The sequence below is a fragment of the Podarcis pityusensis genome, assembly GCF_964106645.2.
Source record: "Podarcis pityusensis genome assembly, chromosome: 3".
In the NCBI taxonomy this organism is placed as follows: Eukaryota; Metazoa; Chordata; class Lepidosauria; order Squamata; family Lacertidae; genus Podarcis; species Podarcis pityusensis.
Genome location: NC_138026.1, coordinates 92,225,471 through 92,249,253, shown reverse-complemented (window position 1 = coordinate 92,249,253; position 23,783 = coordinate 92,225,471). Strand labels below are relative to the sequence as shown.

General features: G+C 41.0%; 1 protein-coding gene across 1 annotated transcript; it reads right to left on the bottom strand.

Annotated features, from left to right (window-relative positions):
• Positions 1-324: 324 nt before the first annotated feature.
• Positions 325-22,352, bottom strand: LBR (lamin B receptor). The gene is made up of 14 exons (XM_081000192.1): positions 20,028-22,352; positions 15,976-16,148; positions 14,025-14,222; positions 13,397-13,480; positions 12,711-12,891; positions 11,641-11,837; positions 10,537-10,591; positions 8,337-8,531; positions 7,136-7,239; positions 6,565-6,690; positions 5,319-5,487; positions 3,573-3,653; positions 3,335-3,457; positions 325-2,581 (listed from the first exon to the last, which is right to left on the bottom strand). Exons 2-14 carry the CDS (start codon positions 16,138-16,140, stop codon positions 2,421-2,423), a joined length of 1,839 nt encoding a protein of 612 aa, XP_080856318.1. The 5' UTR covers positions 16,141-16,148; positions 20,028-22,352; the 3' UTR covers positions 325-2,420.
• Between the last annotated feature and the right edge of the window lie 1,431 nt (positions 22,353-23,783).

Below are 23,783 nucleotides of genomic sequence, written 5' to 3'. Positions count from 1 at the left end.
CCTCCGACTCCATTTATCATCATGCAACCATGGAAGTTTGCCCACATGACAAAGCAGCCCTGAGTTTTCCACCTCTGTAGTCTGAGAAGGGCCGAAATGAATATGGGAGATCCTATGTTTGTTTATTTCCTGATTAGGAGTGTGAGCTTTTCAACCTCTTTCTGAGTAGATTGCATGTAATTCACCTGAACTCGGCTAGAACGCTTAAGAACTTAAACTATCCCAGGACACAGATACATCTTCAATCAGAGCTACTTATATATTCAAAGGGCAAACAAAAATGTTAGAAGCCTCTTCCAAGTAAGTAATTACATCTGCACAAAATCATTTCTAGATTAAATTTTAATTATGCAAGTTACTTTTTATGAAGTTCAATCTAAGGAGTACATTTTAGATGTAAAAAGGTGTAACAAACATGACACGTTGCAGTTTATATTAGTCAGGAACCACACTCCTGGGAGAACATGCTCATATAAAAAGATTACTCATTTTCCTTTAGAAGATATTTTAGAATTATCCAAAAATAGTGGTATTTCTACAATTTTCTTTGCATAACAAATTACAATAGATATTTTGAAGCACTCAATGTTTATAAGGATTTTTTCTGCTCTAAACAGATGTTATGCAGGCTAAAGAAAGTTGTCATGATCATTTCTGCCACACAACACACATTCAATTTACAATCTTGTACAGCAGTAACTAAAACGGCTCATACAAATATACAGAGTACAATATGGATCCCCATAGGGCATAAGAGTGCTCTTATCCCCATCACTCAAGGCTATTCATGTTCCAAAGGGGACTGGTTAGACAGGGATATGGGCATTCGTTAAGTAAGCCCTACAGTGATCCACAATCATGCATTTTAACTATATTAAACTGAAAACAATTGTTATCAAGAACTATGCTACAAATTCATAAATGCAAAATATAGTCAAATTAAAAATGGGTAGTTTGCTATTATTAAATGGGTAATTTTTATCAGCTGTAAAAATTTCAACAGACCGGCTTTCTAATTTAATATATTAAAATGGCAATTATTCCTTCCATTTAGGTAAATAATTCCACCTTATAGCCAATTCAGTAAAAAACTATTCAATAAAAATTTATAGATGTTCTGCTACAAACAGCATAAAACCACATAGCATGAGTTGCTATGAAAACTCAAATATACAAAAATACATTTGTTAAAAAGTTCAATTAAAGTGGTTGACTTTAATCATGTTAAAAAGCTGCTTTAAATAGCAATTTGAAAAATTAGCATTTTTCCTACTTTCAACAGTATAAAAAGGCAAAATAACCTACATTTGAGGTAGCAATGCCAATTCACAAAACTTTGAATAAATTTCATATACTTCCATAACACATTTGTCATTGCAATATTTAAATGAGCACTTCAATTGTTCAACTCAATTTCATAGCAATACTTTATAAACTTTTCAAAAATACTGGAAATGGTTTTAGTAAAAAAAAGATTTGCATCTTATACTCAAAACACTGTACAACAAAATCTTTCAATGTTACAATATAAAGAAAAGCTATAGTACAAAGCAATGGTTTATAATAGCTGAAAAAACTGCCTATTTTTTCACAGTCTGTACAACATGTCAAACCCTGTATCATTGTTTTTTGTCACTTGCACTTCTTGAGGTCTGACACTCTCAAAGAATGAGCTGTAAGGGATTTTAAAATATTCTCTTAAATCAACGTACTTTTTAGAGCACATAGTATAAGGAATACTATTATGTAAAAACTTCAAGAGGCATATGACAACCATCGCTCAGACTTAAAATGGGATTTTGTTCTCTAGAGGGAAGGGGTAGAGAAGCAACCCCCTGTGTATTTGCTTCCCCAGAAGCAATTCCTGCTTCTGCAACAGCCACTAGGGATTCAGCCTGAGAGAACCAGTTATAAGAGACAGACCTGAGTGAGAACTACTATGATTAGAAAGCTGTAGCATCGGAAGTCGCTCTTCATTGGACTTTGTAATGTTTACTATTTTCTGGTGCATTTTGGCCAAGGGCTCTGAAGGTAGCCCAAAGAATGAAAAATGCAAAAGTTACACAAAACAAGCAAATCTTCAGCATTAAACCCTAAAATGGTTTTTCCTATGTCCGGAACAGATAATTAACATTATCCAGCATATACATTGCTTGACAGGCTTTTAATGTGCTATACAACTAATTTATTGCTTAACTGAAGTGTGTAATTTGAAATGGGGAGATGGCTAAAAATATAAGGAAAAGACTATTTTTAGTAGTTTATTGGTAAAGGTATCTGTAGCTTTACTATCTGATCACAATTTTTAAGAAAATCTAGCAGAATTAACGTATACCAAGTGCAATGGTATGAGGTATGTGGTTTATTGCAATGAAGATTTGACTGCAGAAGCTGTGCATTATCCACCAGTTTGAAGACACTCAGTAGATATATGGAAATATGCGATACGGTACACGTTGACAGTATTTTTCCCATGCTAAGCCATATTTTTTCTTACACTGACGTTCATCACGGGCTTCTCGATGAATAAGCAAACCAGTAAAGTATATGACATAGAAATATGGTAAGATGTGGTTGATCCCTGTAAGAACACATAAACAGTTATTTTTTCCACTCTTCATCTGGAAAGGTAAATAAGGGGTTTTTTGTTCATCACTTTAACATAAATAATTAATGACTGGGTTTTAATATTCTTGATTAGATTTCAAGCTTGAACATTATATTTGTGAGTGCAAGCCATAATTTGTTTTCTCTGTTTTCTATGCTGATAAAGGGGGGGGGGGGAGACTTACTGTCAAAAAGATAAACAGAACAATATACTTATGGTGTATTATCCCTCCTAGCTGTCATCTTACGGCAATTTTCAATTAGATCAGGGGTGGGGAACATGTATTTATCCACATGCTTTTGGACTCCCATCAGTCGCAAAAAGCATGATGTATATAGTCAAGGATGATGAAAGTTGTAGTTCAGCAATATATGGAGGGCCAGATTCCTCACCCATTTTGATCCCATGATCTGTAAAAATGAATTTCTCCCCTAAACATTATGAGGTATTAAGAAGTCTAATATCTTAGTTAATAACAACAATAGAGGTCAGAGGCAAAAACACAAATTAAACAATGGGATTGCACACACTCTCACACAGACAAAATCACAAGGCCAATGTCCAAGCTGAATAGCTCCACCCTGAATGAATGGTTTAAGTGAGGGCAGGAAGCAGCCTTGAAGTCAACTCTTGTTTTCTGCCTTGGACAACAGGTGGTGAAGTATCACCCACATGGTGGCCTGCCACCCATGAAAAAAATGCAAGATTTCACTAGAAGACACTTACCACACGGTAAAGACCAAGCCAGAGCCATGATGATATCTCCAAGGTAGTTTGGATGGCGCACCAAGCCCCACCAGCCAGAGACCAGGAGGTTTTTTCCAGTTGCTGTGGGAATAACTTTCAAGTCTGTATGGTGATATACAAATAGATATTATTTGTACTCTGCAGACGAGAACACACTGTGTAATATTAATATATAGAAAGCACTAATAGAAAACCAATTTGCCTAAGCAGTACTTACGAGCGACCTTTGGGTCCTTTGGATTTCTTCGAAATATGTTTTTCTGTGAATTCGCACCACGAAAAATGTAATAGCCAAGAACTTCAGAAAAGAAAGAATAAGCAACTATTATTTCCTTGCAGAACTTGCCAACAGCACACAGTCCATTGTCTTTCCAATTTTACATTAATAACAATGACAGGAGCAATGTTCTTAGGCATCTATTTATTGTCCAGTTTTCTAATCATGAGTACAATTGATGTGGATATTACAAATTTACTTGCTTACTCTGAGGCTGCCTCAGTTCTGGAGAACTCCTGGCCAGCCCGAGGACCTTTTGCCTGCAAGAAACAGCTGCACAAGGCTTTGGGAGGCAGACACAAGAGGGCATCAGAGGAGAGAAAAGAAGGTTGCCCATGGTACGCCTGACCATCATTCAAGGCACCCCATGGTGCCACAGCACACGTTGAAAGCCACTGCTATACAACATTAAATAGAGATAGAGAATTATTTGTAGTTTTTATAGCTACTCTACCTTGAAGAAATGCTATTGAACAATGACACTCAAAGGGTCTGATGGCAAACACCCTCTAAAAATTACTTGATTTACTAACTGAATTGTTGACATCAGTTTGGGTCAGGAAAGGGCTTTCTCAACTGACCATGAAATATTATTCCTTCAGGAGACCTGAAGGTTAATTGTGCTGGCTGATAAGAGAGATGGGAGGCCAGTAAATCTACCTGTGTGTCTCTACCTAGGAGCCTTGCAAACTTTGAGGCCCACAAGAGAAAAACCAGCTGTAACTTGCTGCACCTCCTTCTTCTTTTCTTCTTTTCTTCTTTTCTTTGTTACTTCTCTGGGACAAGGGGTGGGAGGTTTTTGATGTGGATGCTTGTGAGCAACAATTCATACCACTCAGGGTGAGAGTCTGAATGGGTTAGAGAGTGGGGGTGAAAGGTGTTAACTTAGTCAAAAGCTACAGGGTGAGAGTCCGTTGGCACAGAGTGGGACCCTCTTTGTGTGAGTAACGGGGAGTGAGTGGGTGACTTAAGTGAAAAACGATGTGGGAACCATTGCTAAGATCATTGGTTGTTTAACCTGTATAAATGATTTGTGTTTGATTTTTACTTAGGTATTTGGTTAAATTGGATATTTTAATTTGTCGCTGTAGCTTTGCTTGTTTACAAAAAATAAGACAGAATTGTTAACTTGTTGCTTATTGGGCCTGAGTATATGATTTTGTAGGGACGCGGGTGGCGCTGTGGGTAAAACCTCAGTGCCTAGGACTTGCCGATCATATGGTCGGCGGTTCGAATGCCCGCGGCGGGGTGAGCTCCCGTCGTTCGGTCCCAGCTCCTGCCCACCTAGCAGTTCGAAAGTACCCCTAAGTGCAAGCAGATAAATAGGTACCGCTTTATAGCGGGAAGGTAAACGGCGTTTCCGTGTGCTGCACTGGTGCTGGCTCGCCAGAGCAGCTTCGTCACGCTGGCCACGTGACCCGGAAGTGTCTTCGGACAGCGCTGGCTCCCGGCCTCTTAAGCGAGATGAGCACGCAACCCCAGAGTCGGTCATGACTGGCCCGTATGGGCAGGGGTACCTTTACCTATATGATTTTGTAATTTTTGTATTTTTTCTGCTTATTTTTCTTACTCTGTGATTGAAAATATTTGAATAAATCCTGAAAATAAATCAATATATTAAGCATTCCCATAAAGCATCCAGAATGCTTTTAAGTAAAGCAGTATTTCATTTTAATTGCCACTTACTATTCAAGGCTACAATTGCAGAAGCTGATAACCAAGAAAGTTCATTTGGATGTTTCACTAAATAGAAGGCTTGCAAGCTGTAGAGAAACGGAACCCACACCAAGTCTCCAAATGCTAGCATGAACCCAAAACCATCATGGATGATGTCCATTGTTGTCAGAATAGCTTCCTAAAAAGTTAAAAGAATTAAATGAGTACTGATCTGAATTTTTGTTAATGGCCAAAATATTTTCACTATATTGTTAGGGTTGTGTACATGTGGAATATGCAGCAAAGCACACATAAACTGAATTTACACTTTTCTAAAAATCAGCAAATGTTTTTCAGCAATGAGCTCTCAATGCCTTTTACAATTCAGCTATCTACATAGGCAGACGAGAGCTAAAACAGGAGAAACTAGTACTAGTTTCCCACTCTGCTTCCCCTTCTCCCACACATAAACATCACACCCATTCACACAAAAACTCTTACCCCATCCATCCATCCATTATCTCATTCATACTCACACACCCAAAACAAGCTGCCCCAATGCACAGCTACCTATTTTGTGCTTCACCGCTTTGGCTAAGAAAGTTAGCCAATCTTGCAGATTGCCACCACAGAATGTACAAGATGCCCCCTGTTCCAAAACTGAAATCACTTTGCGGGCTGTATGCTTGATGCCCTTATCCTGTCAGAGAAAGAAGAGCCAGCAGGCAGACATGGTGCCTGGTTCATTCTGTGGTCAACCCTTAGAGCAAGACTGCTAGAGCTAGATCTGACATCTCTTCTGAGACGGCAGACCAGGTAGCACACAAGATATAGCCAAATGCCTTCCCCAATGCCCACAGCAGTCTTCCCTGCCACTGAAGGTTGCTCCAGGTGTTGGGAAAGGTGTCTGGTTTTTGGCATCCATAGGGAAGACCCCAGAAGCCCACCTATATGCAGTCTACAGAAAGATGCAACCCCTTTCACTTGACAGAGGGGAACAAGTTATACAACAATTTCCTCATGCGTTTCATGAACAGCCTAGCCCACAATGTTTTTCAGCCAATTGTTGTGATGATGAGCCAATCATATGCTTGTTATCATATAAAAATAAGAGATGGTTTTCTCCACAACCAAAATGGGGATACTGAGAAACATAAGGGAGGCACTAGCAGGATTAGAGGAACCACAAGGTTTGCAGAAGTACAACACATTTTTTTAAAAAAAACTTCAAAAGGAGGCAAAAAAATATATCCTACCAAATAGCCATAAACATTACCTCATTCCAAAGTGCATCCACCACATAAAGGAGCTGGAAACTATTAACCAGTATCATGGACAAAGATGGCATATTCAGATGTTGCACTTTCATCTCAGTCAACAGCATTGCCAAGTTAATAACAACCTTAAAAAAATTAAGTTGCACATTAAAATCAACTTTTTTCTTACAACTCTGGTGAAAAAGTAACACAAGTTTCAATGTTAATTTCATTTGAAAGCATTTTTCTCCTGCTCACAAGAAGTATTTTACTCATGTATAAGCAGAGTTTAACCTAGTTGTGCTCTATTCCCTTTAACCTTTCTATTTATCTTCCCAAATTTGTATTTTAACTCTTATAAATTAAACAATAGCTATGTAAAATGAGAGATACTTGCAGCTGTGACCATTGTACAACTAATGCTGCCGTGATAATGCTGCTGTTTGTAATATATAATATAGTGTCATCATATTGTTGATATTTCCAGTATTTTGCAATCTTTTCCTGCAGTACATTTTTCATTTTAAGAAGTTAGTTGTCTTATTTGTAAAATCAAAGATGATGCAAAGATAGATTTAAACACTTACTCACCCAGCCAATTAGCCCTGGTCGTAACTCACAGAAGTATTTCAGGTCAAAATTTCTGATGCGAGGATTTAATTCACGTCCCATAAAAAAGTCATAAAATATATTCCCTACAAATAAAAATAAATTGGACCACAGTATAATATTGGCTGTTACTGGGTTTTATCCAAGTCACACTTAAAGTAGTCCCACTGAAATTAATGTACCGTATTTTTCATCCCATAGGACGCACCTGGTTTTTCTTGGGGGGGGGGGAATAAATAAATTCCCTTTATTTCCAGCCCAAAACCAGGTCAGGGAAACCAAACCAGGTCGGGGAACAGCGGTATGGCTGTGCTCCGCCTCCCCGCTGTCCCCCGAGCTTGTGGGGCTGGCGCTGGGGAGAAGCGCGCTTCTCCCCAGCGCCATCCTCCAAACCAGGTCGGGGAACAGCGGGATGGCGGCGCTGCGCCTCCCCGCTGTCCCCCGAGCTTGTGGGGCTGGCCGATGTCTGCCCGAAGCGCGGGGCGCTCTGCTTCAGCATGCCCCGCGCTCCGTGCAGCAGGCTGCTATCCGCGGCCTAGGGAGCCCTGCGGGAACTCCCGCGGGCTCCCCAGGCTTGCTGATAGCTTCCTGAAGCCTGGAGAGCGAGAGGGGTCGGTGTGCACCAACCCCTCTCGCTCTCCAAGCTTCAGCGAAAGCCTGTATTCACCCCATAGGACGCACCCAGATTTCCCCTTCATTTTTGGAGGGGGAAAAGAGCGTCCTATAGGGCGAAAAATACGGTATTTAAGATAGTCAGACAGGATTTCTGTCTAGAACTTCTTACAAGACATAGTTATGCCCAACTTGCCCCATATTCTTAAAATACACTGAAAAGAAAAGTGGGTATACATTCTTCTATGTTATAAGTTTAATTTAATACAACTTTACAGGAGCACACAATCCAATAAGAATGCTTTTTATCAAGGTACATGCAAATTAAATTAGTAATTATGTAAATAGCATGAGCGGATTAAATCAGACAAAAAATGCATTAGAAGTTAAATGCATGATTCCTCTTAGTGTTTCACTGAAAGCCCCAAAGACAGAGACAGAGACTATGGAGCAGAGGAACGGGGTTAATGTAGTTTGTAATGACAGTACTTTTGACACACAGAAATGCATAAGAACGAAAAATAAAATAAAATAAATCAAGCACGGTATGTTTCCACAACTGAACACTTACCAGAATTCCCCCCAGGTGACAATTCTTGTTCAGGTGCTCTTAATGAACGGGCATAGAGATAAATGCTTAACACCACAGAAAAAACTGTAGCACAGACAGCAAATTGTAGGAAATGGTCATATATATAGGAAAACTCCATTTCAAAATACAGAGAAATTCCTACAGCTGCAGCTGTTAGGATAAAAGCATAGAATCCTTGAAGGAGAGAAAAAAACCACAGGAGATATGTGAGACACAAGTAAAAAACAACACTATTCTAAAAACACACTTAAGAAAGTGAATGCGTAGAAACATTGTAAATCATTTTCCTAATTAAATCATCTTAATAAAGTGGGCTCTGATACAAAATTTTATGCCAGAAATCTTTGTATTTAAGGTTTCCAATTTGGCAATATCTATACACGATGTGAAACCCTAAGTCTACAATTCTGTATTCATTTACCTTGGAATTAACTACCCAAAGGGACTTATTTATATAAAAATTAATCCATTTACTATAATAAACAACTTTAAGCTGCTTACAACAAAAATAACAATGCAACATTCAATAAAATTTCTTCAAACGCTTAGCCCCCCCGCCAACCCTGCCCTCCCTCGTTAAAAATAAACAGAAAGTTCTTGGGCAAGCTTGGCTAAACACATACATCAGAGGTTTCCAAACTTTTCATGTTGTTGACACACTTTTTTTTACATGCATCATTTTGTGACACAGTAATTCAGTTTCACTAGCACACCGGAGGTGAAACTAACCCCTTATAAGAGTGTTTGCTCAACACACCTGCACACTGCAGCCAACACATTAATGTGCTGCAAAACAGTTTGGAAAGCTCTGACATACATTTCAATTACTGTATTAGTCTCACAAATTACATGGGGGGGGGCCTTTCCAGAAGGTGGGCGCTATCATCTAGCTGGTTTCCTTTCACTTTGTCACGATATGGCCATGTGCTGGTTATGCCATAACCAGGAGGGTATCCTTGGAAGATCTTAAGAGATTGGCTAGGTCCGTACTGGGGAAGACCGCCTGCTATGTATTCCGGTTCCAATGTGTTTTGAGCTTTAAATGTCAAAAGCAAAGCCTTGAGCTTGACTTGGTAGCTAATAGGCAGCCAGTGCTTTCAAAACTGAGCGTCCTACTAAACATTCTAGCAGCCCAACATATAGCATATTATATGAGACTAATTGTAAGGTTACTCATGTTACACCTTGGCAATGCTATCCGTGTCAAGGCACCATTGTAGTTGGCACACCAACCCAAGCTGGTAATGGATGACCTGAGCCACTGAGGTCAGCTAGGTCTCTAGTGATGGATCTAGCAAGCACCCCCAAACTCTGTACAGTCGTACCTTAGAAGGTGAACGGAATCCATTCCAGAAGTTCGTTCGACTTCCAAAACGTTTGGAAACCAAAGTGCCTCCTGCAGCCAATTGGAAGCCACAGAAGCCCTGTCGGATGTTCGGCTTCCAAAAATAGTTTGCAAACCGGAACAGTCACTTCCGAGTTTGTGGCATTCGAGCGTTCAAGAACTAAGCTGTTTGAAAACCAAGATACGACTGTACTTGCTCCTTCAGAGGGAGCACAACCCCATCCAGAGCCAATACAAAGCCAAATTTGCACATCTGGGAATCACCCATCCACATGGTGGACTCTGTCTTTTCAGGATTCAGTTACAGCCCACATCTAGTCCAGGCATGGTTTAAGACATGCATGGCCTCTCCTGATTCCGTTATTTCTGAATGAAATAGAGCTGGATGTCATCAGCAAAGCAGTGACACTTTGTTCCAAATCTAATGATCAATGGTATCAAGAGCCACTGAGAATTCCAGGAGAATCAACATGGTCACATTTCCCTGTCCCTCTCCTGAAGGATATCATTCATCAGCAACTCAGACTAAGTAAGTTAAGGACAAGAATTCAAATTGTATTATGACTACAACAATATATGTGTAATAAAAATTTAGCCCATTTAGACACATATTACACTAGAAGTATAAAACAAACTATGGTTATGGCCATTATTGAAGGCTACCACACCTACAGACAAGTGGAAAATTAAAAGCAGAAAATCAGCTGTAACCATATAGCTGAAAACCCAAAGCATCATTTGGCATGATAACTGAACCATATATTCTCATGTTTGCAATCTCAATAATTATAGGTTACCAGTTTAAAAGTAATGCTTAATTTAAAACCTAATTACCATTTATCCTGTATTCCAGTCTCATTCCATTCAAAAGTGGGGTCCCTTCTACAATCTTAAAAGAAAAAGAAAAAAGTCTTTTCCACCTAGATTCAGGAGTGGTAAAGCAAATTATAGGGAAACAATCATTTTTTAAAGAACCTGTTGCCTTTCTACATTTTGTAGAATAACAGAGCCACTTAGCCAAGAGAAGGGGGAAATTTTAAACCTTGCAATTACATGATAATCCCCATGATATAAAACTGACTGCATAATAATCTGTAGTTTAAAAACTATAAAAAATAGATTAACCATGGCTCTTTCCATGCAACCACAAATCCCAAAGTTGGCATAGAAGAATACAACACTCATGCAACTACAAAAATAAGATATCTAGAAGAAATATTTGTATTCATTCTAATAATTTATATACCACCTTTGATTTAAAAAAGAAATACTAAGGGGATTAACAGATCAATAAAACAATGTATCACAAGAAAACCAGGTCAGAAAAAAAAATTAAAATATTGATCACAGTAACCAGAAGCCATTATTAATTGTCAGGAAAATGCCCAGGTAAGCAGACAGATTTTCATTTGTCAACATAAACATTCTATGATCAATCTGCTTGGTCATCACAGGCAGATCAATGTACAAGGCAGAAACCACTATGTAAAAAAGCCCTTTTCAGCATCACTGTAAGATGTACATCTACAGTCCATGGCATGGTTCCTAAGGCTGCCTCTGCAAACCACAGTGATTGAGATTGTCGCAATCCAGCTCACACTCCATCAAGACGTGTCTAGAGCATGCCTGGGTAATTCCTAAGTCAAATGTAACAGAGAAACAGGGCTGAGTGCCCCAGATCTCCTGAAGGCCATCCCAATGGTTTAATATAGAATCTATGATGTAAAATATAATTGTGTACATTCCTGTTTGGCAGGAATGTAGTAGGAACACTGAAAATTGCAATGATCATTCTCCTCATCATATATAGTCCCTCAAATCATCATTTTCATTGGTTTTGCTTTATGACAGCCATAATATTTTTAAAAATTGTGACACACACAAAATAAGAATGCATTTTTGTAAACGCAGTATACAAATTTATAGTTAAAGTTTTACCTTTCCTATTGGGAGTAAGTAAAACAGAGCTTGGAGAAAGAACCAAAGAAGAAAAACACCAAACACTCTTGTCTCCCATAAACTTTCCAAAGCTGGGAGGGAGGGAGGAAAATTCAGAACACTGGGGTCTTTCTGAGTACACATCAACAACAAGTAAAATACAGTTGCAGGAAGGAGAAAAATCATTAAAAAGGCACCTGCAAAACAAACACAGAATCAGAAGTTAAACAGAAAATAAAATAGTGTAAAGCATTACTACAACAGAAAAACTGTTGTCAAACTACTCAGTTGTTACAATATTGCAACTCAAAGATCACCTCCCCACACACATACCAGAACTGTTACCTATTTTAAGATATAATGCTTTCATTGCCTAATGGAGAACAATTTGAAATGAGTTGCATAATTAAAGACTGCATGTATACTTCTAGCAATTGCACAGAAATGATATTGTCTAAACTTTAAGGTACGAAAGGCTCTTGGCCAGCAGCAGGTAGCCACAGAGATGCAAGAGGAAGGAACTACAGTGGAACCTCAGTTGTCGAACGTAATCTGTTCTGGAAAAGACCATTCGACGTCTGAAACGTTCAACAACCAAGGTGCATTGGGCAGTCAGCAAAATCCATTGAAAAAAATGGAGAAACACGCCTCGGAAGCCATTCAACTTCTGAGGTGGAAGCATTCACTTCTGGGTTGTCAGTGTTCGAAAGCAGAAACGTTCGACTTCTGAAGCGTTCGACAACCGAGCTTCCACTGTAGTCCCAATTCTAGTCACTTGCCCAGATACTGATGACATGTAAGCATAGTAGCTGATGTCGCACAGAAAGCATGATTACTAGAAAGGATTATGCAATAAAATTCATGAAAACCACGGTCATTATGTAACTATTTATTGAGTATGCTGGGATTCAAGAAACCACTACCAGGAGAGGTCTCAAACTGACTTCTAATGGAAATGCCAGCTCTGTATATACAAGGATGTGCATACAGAGCTGCTTCCCTCCACTAAAGTGAATTTGGGAATTTGCAAAAAACTATATGAATGCTGCAGTACGCCAAGACTAACATACCAATTTTTCCTCCAAACTCTAGTTCCTTTGTCTTCATGCATACTTTTACAACAGGTTTGGGTTTCTCAAAAATTCTCTCTTCTGAATACATTTCTTCTGTTCTCTTCTCCTCCTTCCTTGAATGCAAATTGTAGCGTTCGAGGATGCGCTCTCTGGCACGCTCAGATTCAATTCTTTGGCGCTAAAGACCATAGTGAAGGGAGAGGAAGTCATTTGCAATCATATTGCACCACCTGCTGGATATATCCCTGCATTCAAGTAATACTGCCTGAAAACCCCTCATTTCTTTGATCCCACCTCTGCTAATCTACACCGCCATACACTCCCTTCTCATACCAACTAGGTCCAGCCTCTTCCTCGAAAAACCCCCACAATTCCTTTTCATCAGTACATTTACAACACAATGCACACAGTCATTCTTAGCAGGATAAGAGCAACCTATCCCTTTGTCAATGCTCTTTATAACATATTCAAGATCCTTTCTCTACATTCTATCCATTTTATCATGTCAACGTTCTTTATAAGATATTCAAGATCCTTTTTCTACATTCTATCCATTTTATCAAGCAATACATTTAATGCAGATATTGTAATCTCAAGGATCGAAGAGCAGCTAACTTTAAACATCTAACCAGAAGGTTTCCAGAAACAATGGAAATTTGAGTATGTTGAACATTATTTCATACCTCTAGAGTGTTGTGAGATGAGTAATTCACTTCTGTGATATCTGGCTCCCCATTATACTGGTTGGTATTGTTTTCATTTAGTTTCTAGATTAAAAAAAAAGAATTGAGTGTTTTCATTGTAGTAAATATTTTTAAGAAAACCTTCCATTCCACAACTAATCATAGATTGCCTTTATAAATTTCTGATGCGTAGCACAGACACACAAGAGAACCAGGTTTTATGGAACCCTTGAACGAAATTCTAAAACAAATAACTTTGGGAAGTACCTGGTTTAGTTTTAACAGTCTCCAAGTAGAAGAGGAATTTGTGAAACAGTGGAGAAGTGGAAAATCAGTATATGGAACCTGTGGTGTGCTCCATATAATTGACTTTTTTATGTCTGTGCCAACTTTATTCTGACAGTACTCAATTCCTTCTACTTTCTTTGCAAAGGAAGAATAAATTGAATAGTGCATGAAATCTGGTTTGTTCAAGGTACAGTTGCTATGTGTTTTTGTGATTCCAAACTACAAAAAGTGCAGCTACTGTCAAACTATATTGCCCATAAATTTTCTATATTTCGGTTTAGCTGTATGTGAACATAGCTTGACAAAGAGACTAGACATAAAAATAAATCAACTCAAATACCAAAGGAATCAAATTAGGTTCCCCAATCATATTCTTTTCATTTTTTGGTTCTCTGCTTTGAGAGGAAGAACGACGTCTGTGTTTTGCTGGCCGACCAGGTGAACGTGATCTAGAGCCTGATCTAGATCTGCTACCACTGCGTCTTGAAGGGGAACCGGAGGAAGAGCTACTTTTTCTAAATCGAAAAGACGACATAGACTGGAAAAAAAAATAGTTACATCATTAGTTTTACAAACTAATAGGTAGTTATTAATATCTCTAAATCTTCTATTTAAAAATATTCATTGTTTACATTACATTTCCAAGCACAAGTCAAAGTGTTGGTGCTGTCCTTTAAAGCCCTAAACAGCCTCGGTCCAGTATACCTGAAGGAGCATCTCCAACCCCATCGTTCTGCCCAGACACTGAGGTCCAGCGCCAAGGGCCTTCTGGCGGTTCCCTCGCTGCAAGAAGCCAAGTTACAGGGAACCAGGCAGAGGGCCTTCTCGGGAGTGGGAACCGTCCTGTGGAACACCCTCCCACCAGATGTCCAAGAGAAAAACAACTACCAGACCTTTAGAAGACATCTGAAGGCAGCCCTGTTTAGGGAAGCTTTTAATGTTTGACGGACTAACGTATTTTAATATTTTGTTGGAAGCCATCCAGAGTGGCTGGGGAAACCCAGCCAGATGGGTGGGGTATAAATAAATTATTATTATTATTATTATTATTATTTGCATTAATTCAGTTTTTTGGCAACATCACTTGAAGGTGGATCAAGAAATTGAAAAGAGGTGAAATGAAGAAATAGTATGGCACCTTACTATTCAAGCTTGAGATTTAGGATTTGTATTTGTAAAGCACAACTGCCACCTCAGTCTAAAACCAAGGTAGCAGTAAAACCATAACAAATGTGCTCAACCTTGAAAGCTGATGCGTGCAGCTCTACTCTTACTTAGGGGGAAATCTAGATGTATGGTGATTTATGTAGGTGATAACCCTACATAAATAAATAAATATGAAATTGCATAATCCCAAACATTAGCACCAATATTGAAAATAAAGCACAGCTTATTTCAACATACATTCAACATATATTTAAAATACATTTGTTTGGAAACTAAATATGTTTATTTGAGTTGCTAAAACACACCCTAAAATACCAAAGTAGTTCATTTTGGACTTTAAAATATTCTGCACACATGCTGATTAGATGTGGGATCAGGATGTGGGAGATATATGCATTTTTAAGAAATTCAGCAACCCAAAACATTGTGTGTCAGATGTGAACTGATACAACCAGAGCAGTTATTACTGAATCTACTTGGACATAGGACATAAAGGATCCAAATTTCTTCAGTTTCCTAAATGCCTGATATACTACAAATTTTCAAAGCTGAACCCCCAGCAATTTTTTAAAAATGTGGCTGTACATGCATTACAATATGTTTAATGACTTTACAAGTGTTCAACAAACTCCATGGCCATAGTACAACACCTGCATGTGGAAAATTCTGTTGATAGTGCACAGAATGCCCCTCAAAGCGTTTTATAATGGGCTAATCTTAAAACATACAAAATCAATGAGGAAAAGGAGCATAATGGCTTGATATATAGTGCAACTTTACAAACCATGGGTAGTATTCAATGCTCTCATTCCATCAGTGCAAGCACTTTTGGCTGCACACTGGAACTTCCACTTCGCCTCCCAACGTGCTCTCAGGGTTCCACCAACATTCTGGAGTAGTTTTGGGGATGGCACAGCATGAACCTTCTGTTATACAAATGGAAATCCTTGTGCTAATGGAGCAAGTGCATTGGATACCACCCCATAGTTTTATTCTCATACTGCAGGAATATACACAGAAGCAAATATATAGGACTAATGACTGAAGTGTAGCCCAAAGGGTTCATTAGTAACCAAACAAATGAGCCCTTCTTGTTATGATTATTTACTCTAGAGACTAATTACCCTCATATCGCTTTCTTTTAGCTGAAGCTCAGTTCCATCTTTGTATTTTACTGTGTAAAGATGAGTTCGGTCATCATAGCTGGTTACTTGTACTTCATAATACAGAACACTTCCAGGCCACCGGCCCATTACCACTTCTTCATCAGCAAACTTTCTCCTGGGCATGTTTCAATCTTGGGGGGGGAAAGTGGAGGAAATTGAAGTTGTAAGCATAGATGTTGCAAAAGTCAAGTCATGCTTTGAGTCTAATGAAGTTAAACAAAGTCACCTGTGTGCTGAATGAGCTAAACAGAAGAAATGTATGAGCAGTGGGACATTTTGTTTTGCTCAACAGCATTTCCCTGTTTTTGTAAATGAAATGGCTCTTGGCGCAGCTATTTCCCAGCCTCTTCCTGTTCCCCTGCGGGCCCAGGGCTGCCTGTGGGACTTGCCTGTTGGCCAAGTCAGCACTCAACTCACAGAGGGAGGCGGCAGCTGAGGAGGTCTGGTCTGAGAGCCAGTGACAGAGGAGAAATGTGATGGCAATGTCTTGTCAGAGGTGAGCGGTTGGGGCCCATGGATGTGCCCAGTGTCTGGTAACTAGCGACAGTAGAGCATGCATCTGAGGCAGGGCTTGTGCAGCAAGCCTCCCGGTTCTCCATGTGGGGCAGGGTCAGAGACCTATGTTTTTACCATATTTACCATATTTCACAGTGTAATTGTCACCACTGCATAATAGTCACACCCCTTTTTAAAAAGAAAAATTGGCATTAAAAAAACAACCATTACACAGTACAGTGGTACCTCGGGTTAAGTACTTCATTCCGGAGGTCCGTTCTTAACCTGAAACTGTTCTTAACCTGAAGCACCACTTTAGCTAATGGGGCCTCCTGCTACCACCACGCTGCTGGAGCACGATTTCCGTTCTCATCCTGAAGCAAAGTTCTTAACCTGAGGTACTATTTCTGGGTTAGCGGAGTCTGTAACCTGAAGCATATGTAACCTGAAGCGTATGTAACCCGAGGTACCACTGTACTAGTGTTTTACTCCAGTTCTAAGCTGCACAGGTGCAAAAAAGAGTATGGGATTTTCCCATCTGTTCAAATATATTAGTTCAACACACACACGGGAAAAATATGAAACTACACAGACACAATGGGAAAACAGGTACAAGAGGTTCACACTATGTGCTATGCTTTGCCTATTGCAGTCAATAGGCTTAAGACTGCTTAACTTAGCATTGGACTGTAGCTGGACTCCAGTTCAGTGAACTGATGTCAATTAAACGCCCCCATTTCAAAAAGGTTATGACAGGTCCAAAATATTTTTGGGCCCAGGGTGACACCTGAAAATCCATTAAATGACTTGCTTTCTTGTCAGAAGTTAGCTCATAAACAAGGGTTGGAACAGGGATCCATCCCTTTAATCAACACACAACTGTTAACTCTGCACTGCTGTTCGTACTTACATATAAGCCCACTGAAATTAGTGGGGCTTACTTCCTGGTAAAAATACACAGAACAAGCTGCATTTCAGGTGCAGAGGGGAGAGGCCTCTCTGTTTAAGCGTATACCACTTCAGTGGCTTTATACAGTGAAGAGGTCTATAAAAGTAATAAATAAACGTGGAACAAGAAATGGAACTTTTACTTCTAGAAAAACACAGTGCAAGTCAAATAGTATCTGTACTGATTTAAATAACAGTTGCAACGATACCAAATTTCTCAAGTGGTTGCTTATTTAGTGTAGCAATTTACGACACAAATGAAACAAAATTAGATCTTAAATTGCAGGTGTGCTTGCGAAGATTGATGCAACAGGCACAAGTCTCCCACATAACACATTTAGCCCTGTAAGCATAAAATACTAAGCATATCCATGTTTTACTGGATTTTTGTGCAACAGTACTCCTTGTTGACTATGTCAGGTGCACTTGTCTGACATCTCCACTAAATTAATCTATGCACTTCAAAATAAATTAAAGAGCAAAAAACTTGTTGATGTCTGCAGGCTAGTATTTATTGGGACTTTGGGATGTACCATCAGCCCCCCGGAGGAGTCGTAAGACATCTTCAAGGAGTGCATATCAATCCCATGGAATGATAGGCTCCTGAGTGCTTTCCTTCACTACAGCTAAGACTTGGGTAGGTTCAGAGTGTGCCCCGGCAGCAGACCCTCACTGGATGTGGGAATAACCGGATATTAACATCACTCCACAGCATCTTAAAAAGTAGAGACATCACATTGCCAACAAAGGTCCGTATAGTAAAAGCTATGGTTTTCCCAGTGGTGATGTATGGAAGTGAGAGTTGGACCATAAAGAAGGCTGATCGCCAAAGAATTGATGCTTTTGAATTATGGTGCTGGAGGAGACTCTTGAGAGTCTCATGGACTGCAAGAAGATCAAACGTATCTATTCTTAAGGAAATCAGCCCTGAGTGCTCACTGGAAGGACAGGTCGTGAAGCTGAGGCTCCAATACTTTGGCCACCTCCTGAGAAGAGAAGACTCCCTGGAAAAGACCCTGATGTTGGGAAAGATGGAGGGCACAAGGAGAAGGGGACGACAGAGAATGAGATGGTTGGATGGTGTTCTTGAAGCTACCAGCATGAGTTTGATCAAACTGCAGGAGGCAGTGGAGGACAGAAGTGCCTGGCGTGCTCTGGTCCATGGGGTCACGAAGAGTCGGACACGACTAAACGACTAAACAACAACAACAACATCACTCCAAAGTGATTTGAAAAGCAGCAAGCTTAGAGATAGCTGCTGTATGTTTCCTTCTGCAAGCCTTTGGGAGGTGACTAGAAAGTATCATTTTAAAAAATATTTCTAATATTAGTATGTTATTACTACTACAGCTTGCAAATCATCATATACACAGCGCATACACATGGCTGAATGAAAAGCTTTCACACATTTGTCTGCAGAACAGGTTTTTGTATAAGACTAATTAGAAGAAGAATTATAGAATTGTAGTCTTGGAAGGGACCCCAAAGATCATCTAGTATTGCCAGTTTTAAATTTGGATGGTACCACTTAATTAGCTTCAACAGCAATGCAATTAATGATCTTAGTACTGCAGCCTTAGGATTCCTTCCAGCAGCATTTGCAGTTTTACAACCATTTAACATGAAATTCACACATCTGCAGTGGTTTCAAAGGGGACCTAAAAATCAAAAGCCCGAGTGAGTTGTCCTGGGAGACTGCAGACGGAAGTGCAAATTCTCAATTATCCATAAAGCTCACTGGGTGGCCTTAGGCTACTGTGTCTCAGCCTCCCAGGGTTGAAAATAAAATGGGGAGCGCAACATTCACGCACAAGATTTTGAGCTTCTTGGGGGAAAAGTGGAATATAAATGAAATAAGTAAGTGTCCTCTATTCACTTCTCCCCAGAAACGACCAACGAGAAGAGTGCATACGTCAGAGCCGGAGATAAACATTATTATTTTAAAAAGGTGAACTTCCATCCTAACGGGAATATTATTCTAAAACAAGTTCCACCAAGTTCCGTGGAGCGGACCCCCTAGTAAAGATGCTTAGCAAGAGCTGCTGCCATCACTTCCAGACCCCTCCTGCGTGTCGCGAGGTGCCTGCGATGCTCTCCGACCTTTTCGCTCCGCGGCTCTCAGGGGCGGGATCCGCTTTCCGCAAAGAGGGGAGGACAACTGATGGTGTTTCCTGCTTGGCAGGGGGTTGGACTCGATGGCCCTTGTGGTCTCTTCCAACTCTATGATTCTATGAACTCGCTCGCGCAGCCTCTGCGGCGCCCCAAACGGCCCACGAGAGAAACTTAGCGGCCCCTCGCGGGTGGGACTGAGGGGGGAGTAAAGAGAGGCGACGCGCGGCTCTCGAAACAAAAGAGCCTGGCGAAAGGCCGAGGGGGGCACGCGGAGCGACGGCTGTGGGAGGCACAGGCTGCAGCCTGACGGCACCCAGGCCTCAGAAAATGGAGGCGGAGGGAGAGAAGGAAGGAGGGAGGGTGGGAGCAGAAGGAGGCGGCGACCGCCCGGTACCCTCCCTCGCAGGACAGGCGCCGAAGGGGTGTGTCCGGGCCCGCAAACAACGCGTCCTCACCTGTTCGCTGCGCCCCCGCCGCGTCGTCTGGTACGGAGGTCTCGGCCGAGCAACGCGAAGCCTGGGCAAGCGGGCGAAGGAAGGGGGCGAACTCAACGGCAGCAAGAGCCAACCGCCTCAAGCGACGGTTACGGGAGCGATAGCGGGCGATGTTCCAAATCCCTCCCCCGGGTCCCGCTGGGAGGCGCGAAAGGCGAGGCGCCAACCGCCGCCATTGGCCAAGCCGCGGCGTTTGAATCCGTCTCGGCGGCCTCCCATTGGCTGAGAGTCGGTGGCGCGTTCCTCCCTCTCGCGCTCCGACGCTCAACCTCCCGAGTTCCGGTCCAAGTTGTGCCTCCGCTTCAGCCAGTTGACATAGTTCACTCCAGGGAGCTGAGAATCCTGTAGCGCAGCGCCAAAAGGACCCGCCTCCTCTCAAAGCTCGCTGCTGCTCGTCCGGCTCTCTCCGAGTGATGGAGAGGGGAGCGGGCTTTTCCCCTCTCCTTCGAGTTTGCACATCTGAACAGATGCAAACGTGTCGATAAGCGGGTTCCCAGATGAAATCAAGGATGGTGGGGACGCCGCCCAGAAGTTCCCGCTCCCACTGTGGATGGCGAGGCATAGTTTTAACGCGCACGCGGGGAGTTTGGGTGGGTGTGTAAAGCAATCCGCTCACGTTTCTGTCAGCGCAGATCAGACAACACCCGCCCACCCAGTCCCTGTGCACTGAACCGCTTTATGCCAAGAAAAACAAAAGATGCAGGAAGTCCAAAGCGGTGCAAGCCGCACGCCCTGAAATTTGAAGAGCTTCGCATATACAGAACCATTTGCGACTGGTGCCTTACTGTTACTGAACTGGATACGTCCGAAATTTTAAACACCTCTTCTAATTCCAGCAGCCGATTGTCTTTTTAACCTGCAGTGCTGTCCTCTGCCCCATGGCTTTGATGGTAGAGAGAACGAGCGTGACCCTCATTTCGAAACAAGACCGTGCTAGACGTTTATTTTCTTGAATGCCTTTCATCAAAAGGTTCCAAGGCGGTGATCAAAAGTCTGACGAACGATTCACAGGCTATATAAATGCAATACAAAACCAACCCATAAACATAGCAATAGGGAACAAGAGAAGAGACAGACTAAAAATAGGCTGGCTCTGTAAGGACTGCGTGAGGCACATAAGGGGGTTCAAACCTCCGTTTGAGAGCTTGTAAGGTTTGCTGCTGGCTGTGAGTCTTGGAAGTGCTGTGGTGTCACCTGGTAAGGCAGGGTGGCAAGACACCTGCCATTTTTGCATGTTCAGCTTGTGTGTGTTTTCCCTCCCCTATTGAAAATGCATTGGTAATAGTGGCTATTCAGCTAGCATAGTACTGTAACTATGTGGCTTAAGTCCCAGCATATTGGCATATTGAACCAGCTGCAATCCTATGCATATGCCAACCCCCTCACAAAAGAGCTCAACAACTTTTGGGTCCGGATTTTCACCTTTTGAAATATGGCAATAGCCTAGTTTCACCCCTGGCATATGCTTACCTAAGACCAGAATTCAGTCAGGACAGCAACCATGTACGAATGCTTCCAGATGGGAGTTTATTGTGAAATAAGTGCTGCTTATGCATGCAAGATCCCCTGCACTGCCAGTTCCCATGCTATTGTCACAATCAAATCCAAAATGTAAAAACAACTTGTTATAGCTGCAGCCACTGCTGCTGTGGAAGCTTGTTAGCGCATAACAGGTTTATCATGTGTGATGTTTCAGTGAGTGGCTTCTAAGGCTACCACAGCCTACTTCCATTTACTTGTCACCTGAATACAACCAGCCATTTGGTTTCTGGCGGCCCATCAGGAAACATTCTGGGCACTCATAGGTTTACAGTGTAAGTCCTGACTAACCTTAGCTCAGAGCCTAAATATGTTATTGAACTTCCCACTGGTGTGTTAAGGCAGATAAAAATGTATAATCTAACTATTTTGAAAAATAAAATTTAATGTTATGGTTTAGGATTGTTTTTATTTTGAATTACATGGTGGTGGCACCATAACATTTTCAGTGCTTAGTGCCTCTAAAGGCCTTCATCCAGCCTGTGTAACAAGCAAACATTCTAAGACCGTCTAAACAATACACATGGCATGAAAACAAAAGGCATGTAACTCTTTTAAAAAATATTTAGCGCTGATATATTGTTGGGCCTAAACCTTGGGCCAAAAATCCTACCTACTGTATTTGAAAGATGTAACTAACATGACTCTTTTGGATGAGCCTTTAAATACACTTGCCTTCTTGGAAACGTTCCCAAATTGTTAAAAGCTGCTTATGTAGATAACAAACACACATAGTGGCTGGAGCTGCAAACAGCTTGTGCAATAAAACTTTCTCTTTTTCTTGGTGCAAACTTGTGCCTTAGAATTTGTAATTTGAATTTGAGATTCTGTAAACAAGTTGAAAAAAAACAAAACAAAATCATACTGTAAGCAATATGATTCCAATGTTCCAGTCTAGGTGCCTGTGGCAATTGCCCTTTCTCTATTGCAATTGTGCATTTGCAACACCTTGTTGTTGCATAAGGGAAGTTTGTGCAACCCTTCTATTCCAGTGTATTATGATAAGATATACATGCTATAGTACCACTCCGGCAAGCGTTCAGCATTTTCTCTTTCCATGCATTGCTCCAGTTACTGATCCCGTGAGAAAGTCTACGGATTTCATGGGTAGGAAGGAGGCCAATTGCTGGTGTGCGTGTATGTTTTCTAGATTAAAGACTGTTGGAGAGCCTGAACTATTTTCTTAAGACATTTGAGCCAGCATTCTTTTAAAGATGGTCATTATACTGAGAATTATGAAATGTTGGGTTGCAGTTGCTGAGTTTCTTAGGCCTCCTCATTTTTCTTTCAATTGTTGCAATCCTCTTAAAAAACAAACAAATGTGAAAACTGAGTTTCCGCCACCTCAACTGCCTGTAATATTTGGTTCATATTTTTGACACTTTGCAAAGCAAAAACTAAATTTAAAAGAAAAAAACACTTATGGACAACTGAAATATAAGCAGCTATATTAAAGAGAGGGTTTGAGGCTGCTTCAAAGCCATTTCCTGCATAGGCAATGCTGCTTTATTGCCATGCACAACCAACCACTGTGATGTCCAAGCTAGTTGAGGCTAGCACTGCCAGAGACTTGATGCTTGTGACCCCAAGTAATACCGTATTTACTCAAATCCAACGCTCATCTCTTTTGGCCAAATTACGTTGTGAAAATTAAGGTATGCATTAGATTCAATGGCACATTTACATTCACCAGCAAATGCTTTTTTTGGTTTCAAGCTTTTGAAAATTGAGGTGTGCATTATATTCGATGGTGCATTAGACTTGAGTAAATACGGTATATAGAATTTAGTATCTCGGGTTCCGTACAAGCAGCAAAGCACTGTATATTTGCATAACACCAAACCATGGTTTAGTGCTACATCGACAAATCTGAATGGGGCCAGTCAAAGCATTAGTGTTGTGCATGCTCCCTTCTCCACCTGCAGAGCTAGAAGTCCAGTGCCTCCTAGTGGATGAACTCTAACACTATACACACAACAGACTTTATTTTTTCATAGACCTATAGGTGCTCCTGCCACTCTAACTGCACTTGCATGCTCTCTTTTAGCCAAAAACCTCAGATATACCATGCATGCACAAACACATGGCTGATTTCTGGTAGTGGGGAAGGAAGAGAGATCTGGTCTGGGGTGACGCAGAGTCAGTGGTAGACCCTCCTGACCATATGCGCCAACCCTT